A 14,597-nucleotide genomic window follows, 5' to 3' on the forward strand; every position below is an offset into this window, starting at 1 on the left:
GAGATGCGCGTGCGCGGGACCCGGCATGAGGGGCGGGGCCGGGCCGGAGGCGGGGCCGGGCCCTAAGCAGAAGACCTGAGGGCTGAGGGCTCGGATCCGGGAGACGTGGGGACTGCGCGTGCGTGCTCGCGCGGGGGCGGGTCCCCTGGGTCCTGCAAGCCCCTGGGATTGATCTGAGGTGGGGGAGGGTAGGCGGTGCGGGCTCAGGCACTTGCTTGGGGAAAGGCCCTAAGGTGGGGCTGCGCGGCTCAACCCGCCAAGTAAAGGAGAGCACGGGGGCGGGGCTTGCGGGAGAGGTGGGGCAAAGAACCGGGAGTCGAGAGGTGCGCGCGCTCCGGGGGCGGAGCTGGGGGCCGGGCCGGGCTACGCGGGGCGGGGCCTGATGGCGGGGCGGAGCGAAGACCCGGGAGTCGGGATAGGCGCGCGCCCCGGGGGCTGGGCCGAAGGCCGAGACGGGATGCGCGGGGCGGGGCCAGCGGGTGGGATGGAGCGAAAAACCCGGGCAGAGGGATGCGCGCCCCCGGGAACTCCTTGGAGGTCGGGGATAGGGGCGGGGCCAGGGGCCGGGGGCGCGCTGCGCGGGGCGGAGCGGAAGGGAGATCCGGAGCCCGGATAGTCCGCGCGCTTGGAGCTAACGCGAGGCGCAGGCGAGCCGGGTGGTGGGGTGGTGGGACGGCGGGGCGGGTTGGGCCCGCGCCGGTGGAGGTGGGACCCTGCTGGACACGGCCGGCAGAGCGGGGAGCCGATGGAGAGGGTTGTGAGGAGGCTAGGTTGTAGTCACCTTTGCATTATTAGGGCGGGAGGGCGCTGAGGGGCGGCTCGTGAGTGACCTTGACGCAGATACGTTCTCTCCCCTCAGCCCTAGAGACACCAGTGCCGATCCACGAACTTTTTTGAACCCTGAAATAATGTTTTCACTCCCAAAAGGGAAAAACAGTTGCAAATTGAAGTTAATTAGTTTACCAAACTGTAACCTTTCAACTGCTGCGTAACCCGTATATTATGAATTAGAGTTAATGTAGGCTGTTGGTTCATTTAATATATTTTATGTAATTTGGGGTGGGGCGTCCACAAGCCTGAGTGCTTAGCACCCTCGGAGGGCTTGAAATGAATGGCCCTGGACCGAGAAGGGTTTGGGACGGGGCGAGGAGGTGGTGTCAGAGCTGGTTTGCCCTTCTAGTAGATACTAAGCCGTAGGCCCTGGCCTTGGGAGTCAGAGGGTGGCCATTTTCTAATTTACACAGAAGTTCCCAATCAGTCATGGGGAGAGTACTAAGTCAGGGATAAAGTGAACTGCGGACTTCACCCCTCGAGGTTTTCAGAGAGAAGGGCCAGAAGGATGTGACCTGGAGATGAAAGGGTGGCTCAGTGGCCCTGGGACAGGGAAGTTCAGGGTCAGAGACCATGCAGAATGCAGAGCAGGGCACCCCAGAGCGCACCGCCTTTAGTAATCTAAGCCCTGAGGGAATATGTGTATATTTATTTAGAGTAAGGTATCCCAGGGGCGGGGGTTAGACTACAACGCAAACCTGCACCTTGGAGTTCTGGAAGCAGCGTTCTCTGTGGCTTTCTTTGGGGCTGGTTTGTCACTTTCTCTTTAACCGAACCAAGGAACCTTAAAGAGAACTCAACTTCTGCCCTTAAATAATTACACCCAACATAGGAAATTGTGCTTGCTAGTGCTATTATATTGATGGATATAGGAGGTATGAAATGAATTTTGTGTTAAAGTACATGGCTTCCCTCAGACAATTTAGATGATAAGAATGTGAGGCAAGGAAAGAACTGAACATTTAGAGAGTATATTCTTTTCCTTATTCTTATACCAAACATCAATGCTAGCTATTTTTCCCTAAAATATAACTTATTAAAAGCAAGTTCTCTCCCTAAGTCTCCAACCCTCACATTTGCACCCCCAAATATATTACCATAGGGTTTTTCCACCTCTGTATTCACATTTGGGGCTAAATAATGATTTGTTGTGGGGGACTGTCCTGTGCATGGGGATATTTAGAAGCCTGGTGAAATGCTCACTAGATGCCAATAGCATCACACCCCTCCCTCCCAAGTTGTGACAGCCAATCTGTCTTTCAAAATTGTCAAATGTCCCTTGGGGGCAAAATCACCTCCAGTACTGTTGAAAACCACAGGATAGAACCTATTGTGTTTAACTTGGCTTCTAAAATCCTTCACTATCTGTTCTTCAATCTGTGTTTCCTAGGAATTGATCCAGCCTAAAAGAACCACCAATGCAGGAATCCTTTCTTTAGTTTCCTCCATAAATTATCACCTACTCTTCTTGGACACTTTCAGGAATGGAAAAGACTTAAAATTTTTACTTTGCCAGTAAGTTCTATCTGTGATGTCTTCCTGCTTAGAATTTGTATTTGTTGAGTCCAGTTCTCCCTCTTGGAGTTGTAAAAGAAAAATTCTAATCCTTTTTCCATTTTTGAACACTTGTGATATTAATCACATTTCTCTCTTATCTCTCTTTTGAAATATTTCAGCTAATTCTTTCAACTTTCTCCATGTGATAATTTATAGATCATCATGAACTTTTTGTTTTCCTCTGACAATATCAAACCTGACAATGTCCTACTTAATATATACTACCCAGAACTGATGTAGTATCTGGATGTAGATCACACCGTTAGCACGTAACATTATAATATTAGTTGCATGCTTGTTCATCTTACTTGACTCTGAACTTGAAGGCAAGAACTACATCTTAGTCACCATCTTTGTCTTAGGTTGTAGTCACCTTTGCATTATTAGCAAGCACAGTGCCTGGTCCTTAGGTGGTACCTAAAAAAAATTTTTTTTTAAGATTTTTTTTATTTATTAGAGAGAGCACAAGCAGGGGAGTGGCAGAGGGAGAGGGAGAAGCAGACTCCCCACTGAGCGGGGAGCCCCATGTGGGGCTTGAACCCAGGACCCTGGGATCATGACCTGAGCTGAAGGCAGACGCTTAACTGACTGAGCCACCCAGGTGCCCTGGTATCTAAAAATTTTGATGGAGGTAGTTCCTCCTTAACTCTGTTAATATAATCTAAGATTGTATTCCTTTACCTTTGGGGTCAAATACAGTACACTCTTGCCTTATAGTATGACTTTGTAATGAGCCAAACCTATATGTTTTACACATCTAGATCAAGGGTCAGCAAACTTTTTCTGTAAAGGCCCAGATAATAAATATTTTAGACTTTATGAACCTTATAGTCTATCACAGCTACTGTGTCACTATAACACAAAAGTAGCCGTCGACTACTTTGTATAGTATTTATATGTGTATATATGGATGACCATGGCCAAGTTCCAATAAAACTATTCATGGATACTGAAGTATGTATTTCATATAATTTCATATAATCTTCATGTGTCACAAAATATTATTTTAATTTTTAAAAGTATTTAAAATAAAAAGCATTCTTCACTCATGGGCCATACAAAAACAGGTGACAGGCTAGATTTAGCTCATAAGCAGTAGGTCGCCAACCCCAATCAAGACCAATCTTTGTGTGATTGACTTTTTAAGCCTGAGTCTAGGCCTTTATTGTTATCCTTATTAAATATATTATTCATCATATCCTATCTTTCTTTCTTGCTCAGATCTTTTTGTGTGCTAATTCTGTCATCTAGCATATTAGCTGACATCCCAGCTTTGTGTCATCTGCAAAATTGATAAGAATACTTTTTCTATCTTTAATTAATAAAAATGTTGAATGGCATAAGGACAGAGGTCTTCCACAGTTCATTTTGTTCCATTAATCATCATTCTTTGAGCATAGCCATTCAAAGAGTTAAAAAATTTTACCTAAAGTACTGCCTGTCCCCCAACCTACATTTCTCCATCTAGTCCATATGGAATCTTGAGAAGCTTTCTCTCAAGTTTTGTTGAAGTATTCAGAACATGTCTCTAATTGGTACTAACTCTATCAAACAAGCAAAAAGAAATGTATAGGTTTGGCATAACCTTTGTGAACTAATGTTACTGCTGCTTTCTATTTTACTACTATCTTTATGTTTTCAGGGCTATCATTTTATATATTTTATATATATCATTTTATATATATTTTATATTTAATGAAGTTTAATAATTTTAGAATTTTGTTGAGAACATCCAAGTTCATCAATCTGTATTTCTAGGAATTGACCATGTTTCTTCAAACCACGTACTAACAGTGTTCATCTAACACTAGTTCTCTAGTATAAATAGTATTAAATGCAAGAAAAAAGCCAAGAGAAGAGGCACAAATAGAAAATGTTAGAACACATGCCTTTTTTCTTGACCAGTCTTACCATGGGTTTTAACACTATCATGCTAGATTTTAAAATTACAATAAAAAATGAACTTTATGGGGCGCCTGGGTGGCTCAGTTGGTTAAGCGACTGCCTTCGGCTCAGGTCATGATCCTGGAGTCCCGGGATTGAGTCCCGCATCAGGCTCCCTGCTTGGCAGGGAGCCTGCTTCTCCCTCTGACCCTCCCCCCTCTCATGTGCTCTCTGTCTCTCTCATTCTCTCTGTCTCAAATAAATAAATAAAATCTTTAAAAAAAAAAATGAACTTTATGCCAATAAATATAAAGATTAAGAAGAAATATATAATGTTTCTACAAAATGTAAATTTCAAAATTGACCTAAGATGGTGTAGAAAACCTGAAAAGAACAGTTGAATTTGAAATAGTAAAAAAAAAAAAAATCTATCTACAAAGATTTTACCAGGTTTACAGGATCAAATAACCTCTGTCTTTTACAAATTGCTCCAACAACTAGAAAAGGGGGAAGCTCTGTACCTTATTTATGTTGGGAGTACAATCTTGATTATAAACCAGATACTCAGGCCATTGTGTGTCCAACTTTTGATTTCTGCTCAGGTCATGATCTCAAGGTTGTGAGATCAAGACCCACCCCCCCTCCCCGTCGGCCCCTGCACTCAGCTTGGAGCTGCTTGTCTTTCCCTCTGCTCCACCTACCCCGTATAGCTGAAAAATTTCCAATTTTTTGTAGAGTGTGTTTATTGATAACAAATACTTTCAGCTTTTGTTTGCCTGAAAATGCCTATATTTTGCTTTCACTTGCAAAGGATATTTTTGCTGGATGTAGAATTCTGTATTTTGTCTGTTAGCACTTTAAAGATGTCATTCCACTGTCTTTTCGCTTCCATTGTTTCTGATGAGAAGACAATTTTTATTCCTGTTCTCCTAAGCATAATGTGTTTTTTGCTTTGACTACTTTTAATTTTTTATCTTTTCTTTAATTTTCAGTGATTGACTAAGATGTGTCTAAGTGGGGTTTTCTTTGTAGTGTTTATCCAATTTAGGGTTCAAGAGCTTCTTGGATCTTGGGTTTGTGTCTTTCATAGACTTTGGAAAATTTTCAGCTGTATCTGTTCAGATTTTTCTTCTAAGCTACTCTTTTTCTCTTTTCCTTATGTATTACATGTATTACATATATTTCTGAATAGTTTGATAGTGTTTCACAGGTATCTGATGCTCTGTTCTGCTACTTTCATTTTTTCTCTATGTTTCATTTTGGATCATTTCTGTTGACCTGTGTTTAAGTTTACTGACCCATTCTTATGAATGGGTCTTACTGACCCATCTAATGAATTCTTTATTTGAGATACTATACTTTTCAGTTCTGGAATTTCCATTTTGTTCTTTTTTAGAGTTTAAATTTCTCTGCTAAAATTCCCTTTCTATTCACCCATTTTGTCCATCTTTTCACTAAATTACCTAACAGATTCATAGTAGCTATCTTTGCTAATTCCAATACTTGGATCATCTATAGATCTAATGAAGTGATTTTGTACATTGGATATTGTGTTTAAAAGAATAATAGACACTGAAGTAGATAATGACTTATCCCAGAGAGAACTCACTATTTTCTTTGCCCCACAGCCAGGATAAGGGGCAGATCACTTCAGTCCACCTAGGGATTGGACTGACTTGTAGTTTTATTTAAATAGTTTCAGTTTACCTCTGATTTCAGATACTTGGGAGTGAGATCAATTCCCTCCATCAGGGGTTTAGGATCTAAGTACCCAAGATAAAAGAAATCTTTCTTTGCTTTCCAGTTCATACACCCAGTTTCCTGTGAAGCTCCACTTAGGGGATGGTTTCTTTCATCTTATTAGGGGTTGAGATGGGTTGGGGCTGGGTTGTAATTTTACTTCACTTTACTTAGTTGCACTTTAACTCTGTGACACAGCAATATGGCTAAGTCTCAAAAACATAATGAGTGATAGAAACCAGATACAAATGAGTACAAGCTATATGATTCTATGTATATAAATTTCAGGCAAAATTAATCTATTAGAAATAAGGACCATGCTTATGTTGGGGAGGAGGGAGGGAAGTGATTGGAAGGGGGCAGAGGGCTTCTCAAGTGCTGGTAATATTCTATTTCTTTACCATGGGTGGTGATTACCTGGGTGTGTTAACTTTGTGAAGATTTATCGCTCTATATAATTCTGATTTGTGTTCTCTTCTTTATGTTATAGTTCAGTAATAAAAAAAAAGTGCATGGGGGGGGTAAATGCACAAGAAAACAAAGTCAAAAAGAAAAATCAAGCTATAGAGTAGTAGAAGATATTTGCAACACATATAACAAAGGATTTGTATCCAGAATGTTTTATTTTAAAAATCCCTACAAATCAAAAAGAAAAGGACAAAAAAATTTTAAAAAGCACCCCAATAGCAAAAAGAGCAAAGGATGAGGAAAAGCAAATAACAGAAAAAGAGGCCTCAATGGCTCATAATCATATGAAACAGTATTCAACCTCACTAATAATCATGGAAATACAAAGTATAACCTGTTGAGATACCATTTCACACCAATGAGATGGGCTAAAGCCAAAATATCTAATACCAAGTTGGTGAGAATATGAGGAAGCAGAAACTCTCAAACACTGCAGATGGTAGTGTAAATTGTTAAAATTTCAAGATCAAATTGATCAATTACTGACTTCAAGATGTGCTGATTTTAAGTTTCTGCAATTTTACTTCTGTAAAGAAAGATACTCTTATCATAAAGACTTTCTCCCACAAATGCTAAGGATACATACAAAGGTATACATTTCAACTTTGTTTATAATAGCAAAAAATTAGAAACACCTAAATATTATTCATTAGAGAAATGGAGAAATACCTGACAGCAGTTAAAGTGAATAAAGTAGGTTTACATGTATCAACATGATAAAAACTTGAAAACATAATATTGAATGAAAAAAGCAGGTAGTATAAGGATATATATACTGAGAAATCATCTAAGTTTTAAAAGGACAGTACATATCGTTTATGGATATGTATATGATAAAAGTATAAAATATAGTAAGGAGAGATACTCATCAACTTCAGAATAGCTATTATCTCTGGACAAGGAAGGAAATGGGCAAAAATGTTAACATTTATTAAATCTAGGCAGTGGGTACATAGTTGTTTAATGTATGTGATACTCTGTGCTTTGTCTATTATTTATTTGAAATAGTTTCATTTTTTTAAAAAGTCAGCCGGAGGCCAGGGAATAGTTTCATTTTTTTAAAAAGTTAGCTGGAGGCCAGGGTATGAAGGGTATTGGAAGCCTTCCTCCTTTTTTCAAACACTCTTTGTCTTTTAATTCTTTATAGATACAGCTTTTATAGTCACTTTGCATTTATATATTGGTTTGTGCCCTGTCACCACCAGATCAAGGAGGAGAATGGGTGAGATCTGATAGAATCTTCTCTCACCTTCTCTGTCTAATCCACCAAGGTCCTTATCTTTTCAGGATATTTTTATTAAACTTAAAATATTACCATACAATAGAAATGTCTTTAAATCCATGACCCAAGTGACTGGTATAGAATTTAAAAATAAGCAAAGTTTGTCTTCTCTCTTATTTTACATTCTGCTCCAAAAAATAATGATGGTAAGATATTTTTTAGCATGTGAATAATATTATTTGCTACTTCAGTTGATAAATGTATGGATAAACAGTCACATGGGGCACCTGGGTGGCTCAATTGAGCATCTGACTCTTGATTTCACAGTCATGGGTTCAAGCCCTGAGTTGGGCTCTGTGCTGGGCATGGAGCCTACCTTTAAAAAGAAAAAATAAAACCAGTCACGAAAACATCTGTTTTTATGCTCCAGATTTTTTTTTAATTTCAGAAATATAATGATATAAATCATTTTTTTTAATTTACCCATTAATTCATGTTACCTTAGCCTGTTAACTGTTTCTCTATCATTATTGAGGATTTTTAATTTTAGAATCAGAAAAATGATGTCAGTTAGAGTAGTTAGTGTCTTGTTTTGTGGAGTAGAATAGTGGAAATAATCATTATCTTACAGATTATTCCTGGGGAAGGTTAGAAGTTTACTTACATAAATAAACATGTTAGGGTCCCTCCCACTTGTTGAATAGCTTGGTTGTTAAGCTGTGTGCTAGGCAACAGCCTTTCTCTCTCCCTTTTCTCGGATAAAGTCCAGAGAACCAAGAATTTGTTTTTGTTATTATTGTTTTATTTGCAGGTTAAACACTTTAAGATGAGAAAAACTGACCTGTGTTTGAGCTCTGAGGGGACTGAAGTGATTTTAGCTACATCAAGTGATGAAAAACACCCACCTGAAAATATTATTGATGGGTAAGAGTTACTATTTTTTCTTCCTTAAGGTCTTGATATTAGGTCAGTGAACCCCTTGAGTACTGGGACTATGCTTTACAACAATTAGAACTTTTAAACATAGTTTAATAAATGTTTGGTGAAGTATATTACTTGACAATATCCACCTTTGGTACCATTCCTGAAACAAATTCAGTTGTGCATATTTAGGTTTTTGATCCTTTTCTTTATAATTTTTAAACTGACCTTTTATACAAATAGTTTTTTAAGAAGTGGTTTAACAAGGCAAAACTTTAAACAACTGTCTCATTTTAGGGAAGAGTACATTGTAATATCTGGTTGTGATTTTATTCCAAGTTTTTTTAGTAGATAGGAAGAAAACATTATAACTTCTCATTATTGCCTATTTCCTTAGTGGTCTAAGCAACATTTGCTGAACTGAAGGCTTGACTTCCTGCTATCTACCTGCATTGTTTGGTTCTCAGTTTCTTGATTTCATTCCAGTTTCCTCTCTTTACTGTGTTAGAGCTTATTCAAGGTAGAGATAAATATCATTCTCGGACTTTTAAATTCCAAGAAAAAATAGTTAAGGGAAAAACTCCTTTTTTGATAGTTGTGACTATTTTATTACTCTCTTGGTCTCTTTCTTGGTATCTGTACAATGACCAAAGTTTGATTCATAGAATCATATAATTTTAGAGCTGGAAGGACTTAGGAATTTATCTTATCTAAACCTTTCATTTTAGAGTTATGGTAAGAGAGGTCTAAAGAGGTCAAGTACTAGTTTTAACTACTGAAGGCAGAGCCAGTTATAACACAGATCTTGTGGTATTTTTGTGTTCTATTGTAAATACCATGTATCTGGATAAAATTCTAGCAACTAACCTCTTCCTTTAAGCCTAATAGTTATCTCTTCTCTGACCTCTGTCCCTTTGGCCTCATGTAGGATTAGTTTACCTTTTCGTCAGACTCCAAAAGAATTTAGTATATGCATCTATTACCTTTTTATCCCTTTATTGTATTGTATAATTATTTATTTAATATTTGTGTCCTCTCTTAACTATGAATTCCTAGAAGTTAGAGACTATGACTTACTCATCTTTGACTCCAGAATGTCTTAAAATAATTGTTGAGTAGCTTGTTGAATTAGATCATCAAATATCAGTCAAATTCAATTAATACTGGAAAGTGGCTGAGTATACACACACACACACTAACATACATATATATATGTATATATGCATGTATTATTTTATATTTGCATAGGGCTTTATCGTTTCATAGATGTTACGTCATTTGACCCTCACCATAAGCTTGGGAAATAAGAGGCAAAATATTTTTAAAATGTATTTTCAACCTTATTTTAAAGATGAGGAAAAGTATTATTGGAGGTAAAGATGACTTGTTCAAAATTACACAGATAACCAAGTGGTGGAATCAAAATTAACCTCATGTCTTCTAACTCCCAGTTTGGGGTTCTTTGTATTATACTATGATAACTCAAACTTTAGGGTTTTTGTTTGTTTGTCTTAAAGATTTTATTTATTTATTTGACAGAGAGAGACACAGCAAGAGAGGGAACACAAGCAGGGGGAGTGAGAGAGGGAGAAGCAGGCCTTCTGCTGAGCAGGGAGCCCAATGCGGGGCTCAATCCCAGGACCCTGGGATCATGACCTGAGCCAAAGGCAGATGCCCAACAACTGAGCCACCCAGGCGCCCCCGAACTTTAGGTTTGAATCTAAAACTAAACATCCGTTTTTTCGCCTGTGCCTCTTAATCCTTCTTAGTTTGTTACTTCCTGAAATTCAGGTAATAGCTATTTATCCCACTCTGTCTCAGAGTAGAGAAATTAATGTGGGAACTGCTGTGATGATACACAGGTATAATGAGATTTACCTTAAGTTGTTTTCAGAAATAGAGATCTTTCTGGGGCACCTGGGTGGCTCAGTCGGTTAAGTATCTGACTTCCGGCTCAGGTCATGATCTCAGGGTCCTGGAATCGAGCCCCGCGTTGGGCTCCAGGCTCAGCAGGCAGTTTGCTTGTCCCTCTGTCCCTCCCCCCACTGTCTGTCTCCCCCAAATAAATAAATTTTATTTATTTGTCTCTCTCGGTCTCTCTGTCTCTCTCCCAAATAAATAAAATCTTTTAAAAAATTTTTTAAAAAAGAAATAGAGATCTTTCCAAAGATCAGTCCATATTAATGAATGATTAAGGACATAACATTTAGATTGGACAAAACCCTTAATACAGAAAACTATATAGAATAAAGGCAGTTACTGACCTGATAACAGAACACATCAGAAACTTTTAATGTATATATATTTCCAACAAGTACAATTAGACTTTATATAGTAGGTATTAAAAATTAATCTCTGCTCCTAAGTTGGTTTGTCTAAATGGAAGTAACCATAGAATTATTTGGAGAGGGCGCCTGGGTGGCGCAGATGGTTAAGCGTCTGCCTTCGGCTCAGGTCATGATCCCAGGGTCTTGGGATCGAGTCCCGCATTGGGCTCTCTGCTCCTTGGGAGCCTGCTTCTCCCTCTGCCTCTCTCTCTCTGTCTCTCATGAATAAATAAATAAAATCTTTAAAAAAAAAAAAAGAATTATTTGGAGAAAACAGTGCCATAAGATTACCCCCATTAGATAGGTCTCCCAACTCTCAATTTCCTCAGAAATAAGAGTTAAAGAAAGTGATTATATTTCTACTTGCCTTTGACTTTATTTTTGCCCTCAGGTATTTAATATATCAATGAAAAAGGAGAAAGGAAGTTCTACACTAGAATAAAAAATGAGTTAAGAGAAAAAGTAGAAGAGAGAGAATTAGTTCTTTCAGCATAATGTAGAATACTAGATTTACAGTTAAAACTCCTGGTTAAGTGATCTATATATATTACGTTGGACTAAAAGCATATGTGTTACTCTTTGAGCCTCACTTTTCTGATCTGAAAAATGGGGATAACACCACCTTCCCTGACTACCTCAGAGTTGTGAAAAAAGTCACATGAGATAATAGATGTTATACAGTTGTTAACTGTAAAGCCTTATTTAAAAGGAAACTAGTAGGACGCCTGGGTGGTGCAGTGGGTTAAGCATCAGATGCTTGATTTTGGCTCAGGTTGTGATCTCAGGGTCACGGAATCAAGCCCCGCACCGGGTTCCACACTCAGTGCAGAGTCTGCTTGAAACTTTCCCTCTCCCTTTGCCCCTTCCCCCACCCCCACACTCTAACATGAGTGGTCTCGCTCTAAAATAAATAAATAAATCTTTAAAAGAAAACTATCATTTTTAAAATTTTTTTATTTTTAAATATTTTATTTATTTATTTGACAGAGAGAGACACAGCAAGAGAGGGAACATAAGCAGGGGGAGTGGGAAAGGGAGAAGCAGGCTTCCTGCCGAGCAGGGAGCCTGATGCAGGGCTCGATCCCAGGACCCTGGGATCATGACCTGAGCCGAAGGCAGACGCTTAATGACTGAGCCACGCAGATGTCCCGAAAACTACCATTTTTATGACTTCGTTATACCTAACTATGAGAATTCAGTTGTATGTCGTTTAAATATTTATTTATTTATTTTTTAAACTCCAGTATAATTAACATACAGTGTTATATTAGTTTCAGGTGTAAAATATAATTATTCAGCACTTCTGTACATTACTCAGTGCTCATCACAAGTATACTCTTAATCCCCTTCACCTATTTCATCCATCTCCCCACCCACCTCCCCTCTGGCAACTACCAGTTTGTTCTCTATATATAAGTCTGTTTTTTTTTTTTCCATATTTGTTTAGTTTCTTAAATTCCACATATGAGTGAAATCATGTGGTATTTGTCTTTCTCTGACTGACTTATTTCACTCCATCCATGTGTTGCAAATGACAAGATTTCGTTCTTTTTTATGGCTGAGTATTATTCCACTGTATGTATACCACATCTTCTTTATCCATTCATCTATGGATGGACACTTCGGTTGCTTCCATATTTTGGCTATTGTAAATAATGCTGCAATAAACATGGGGGTGCATGTATCTTTTCAAATTTGTGTTTTCATTTTCTTTGGGTAAATACCCAGTGATGGAGTTACTGGATCATATGGTGATTCTATTTTTAGTCTTTTGAGCAACTTCCATACTGTTTTCCACAGTAGCTGCACCAGTTTGCATTCCCACCAACAGTGTATGAGTGTTCCTTTTTCTCCACATCCTTGCCAACACTTCTTGTTTCTTGTGTTGTTGATTTTAGCCATCCTGACAGGTGTGAGGTGATATCTCATTGTGGTTTTGATTTGCATTTTCCTGATGATTACTGATGTTGAGCATCTTTTCATGTGTCTGTTAGGCCATCTGAAATGTCTGCTCGTCTTCTGCCCATTTTTAATTGGATTATTTGGGGGTTTTTGCTGTTGAGTTGTATAAGTTCTTTCTATATTTTGGATATTAACCTCTTATTGGATATATCATTTGCAGATATCTTCTCCCACTCGGTAGGTTGTCTTTTTATTTTGTTGATGGTTTCCTTCACTGTGTAAAAGCTTTTTATTTTATTTTGGTGTAGTCCCAATAGTTTAATTTTGCTTTTGTTTCCCTTGCCAGAGGGGATATATCTAGAAAATGTGTCTACGACGGATGTTAAGACATTATTGCCTATGTTTTCTTCTAGGAATTTTATGGTTTCTCACATTCAGGTCTTTAACCCATTTTGAGTTTATTTTTGGGTATGGTGTAATCAAGTGGTCCAGTTTCATTCTTTTGCATTTAGCTGACCAGTTTTCCCAACACCATTGTTGAAGAGACTCTCTTTTTCCCATTGCATATTCTTGCCTTTTTTTGTCATAGATTGACTGTATACTCATATATGTCACTTTTTAAAATATTTTATTTATTTATTTTGAGAGAGAAAGAGTGTGTGACCCGGGGGAGGAGCAGAGGCAGAGGGAGAGAGAAAATCTCAAGCAGACTCCATGCTGAGCTCAGAGCCCGACATGGGGCTTTATCTCACCACCCTGAGATCATCACCTGAGCCCAGATCAAGAGTCAGACGCTTAACCAACTGAGCCACCCAAGCCGCCCCTGCCCCTATGTCATTTTTAAAACCAGTACATCTCTATATACTATTTGATGTTGTTACATTGGTCATGTTCATTAAAATCACCTGAGAAACAGAGGGCAATTAAAAGTCATTTAAATAAATAAAACTTAAAACCATATAAATATAAATAAAAAATAAATTATGAAATAGTAAGCATAGTATAAAAAATCCAAAATTGTGAGTTGGACCTATATTGTTTTGTTTTGTTTTTGGTAACAGCTTTATTGACAGATAATTCACATAGTGTGCAATTTACCCATTTAAAATGTACAATTTATTGGCTTCCCGCATATTCAGAGTTATGCAGTCATCTCCACAATGAATCTTAGGGCATTTCATTACCCCCCAAAAAACCTTGCAACCCATTGCAGTCACCTTATATTTCCCCTATCGCCACCAACCCTAGGTGCTCACTAATCTACTTTATATCTCTATAGATTTGCCTGTTCAGAGATTTCATATAAATGGAATCATATATATGATCTTTTGTGACTACCTTCTTTCATTTACATGTTTTCAGGGTTCATCCATGTTATAACACATCTCCGTGCTTCATTCCTTTTTATTGACAAATAATATTCATTTCATGGATATAGCACATTTTATTTATCCATTCATTAGCTGGTGGATATTCAGGTTATTTCTACTTTTTGGCTGAATGTTCTCCAATCTTATTAAAAAATGCCAAATTATAAATCCAGGAAACTCAGGAAACCCCAAGCAAGGTACATACAAAGAGACTATACTGTAATCTGCTGAAAAATAAAGAAAAAAATTTAAACAGCTGCAGAAAAAAATACATTAACTACAGGGGAACAGTAGTACCAGTGACAGCTGACTTTGCATCACAAACAGTGGAATACAGGTGACAATGGAATAGTAACATAAATGCTGAAAAAGAAA

General features: G+C 38.3%; 1 protein-coding gene across 7 annotated transcripts in view; it reads left to right on the plus strand.

The window, feature by feature from the left end:
* The first annotated feature begins 42 nt into the window (after positions 1–42).
* Positions 43–14,597, plus strand: part of HSPB11 (heat shock protein family B (small) member 11) — a 40,244-nt gene continuing 25,689 nt past the window's right edge. Inside the window, exons 1-3 of one of the 7 annotated variants that reach the window (XM_035018499.1) lie at positions 77–118; positions 2,222–2,346; positions 8,514–8,626. In XM_035018499.1, coding sequence (XP_034874390.1) covers positions 8,529–8,626 — 98 coding nt within the window. In that variant the 5' untranslated portion in view covers positions 77–118; positions 2,222–2,346; positions 8,514–8,528. Of the gene's footprint in view, positions 179–567; positions 648–2,221; positions 2,347–8,513; positions 8,627–14,597 lie in introns of those variants that run through there. The other 6 variants (XM_035018498.1, XM_035018504.1, XM_035018503.1 and 3 more) reach the window with 6 other exon arrangements.

This window comes from Mirounga leonina, unplaced genomic scaffold (assembly GCF_011800145.1).
Source record: "Mirounga leonina isolate KUSES-001 unplaced genomic scaffold, KU_Mleo_1.0 Mir_173, whole genome shotgun sequence".
Taxonomy (NCBI): domain Eukaryota; kingdom Metazoa; phylum Chordata; class Mammalia; order Carnivora; family Phocidae; genus Mirounga; species Mirounga leonina.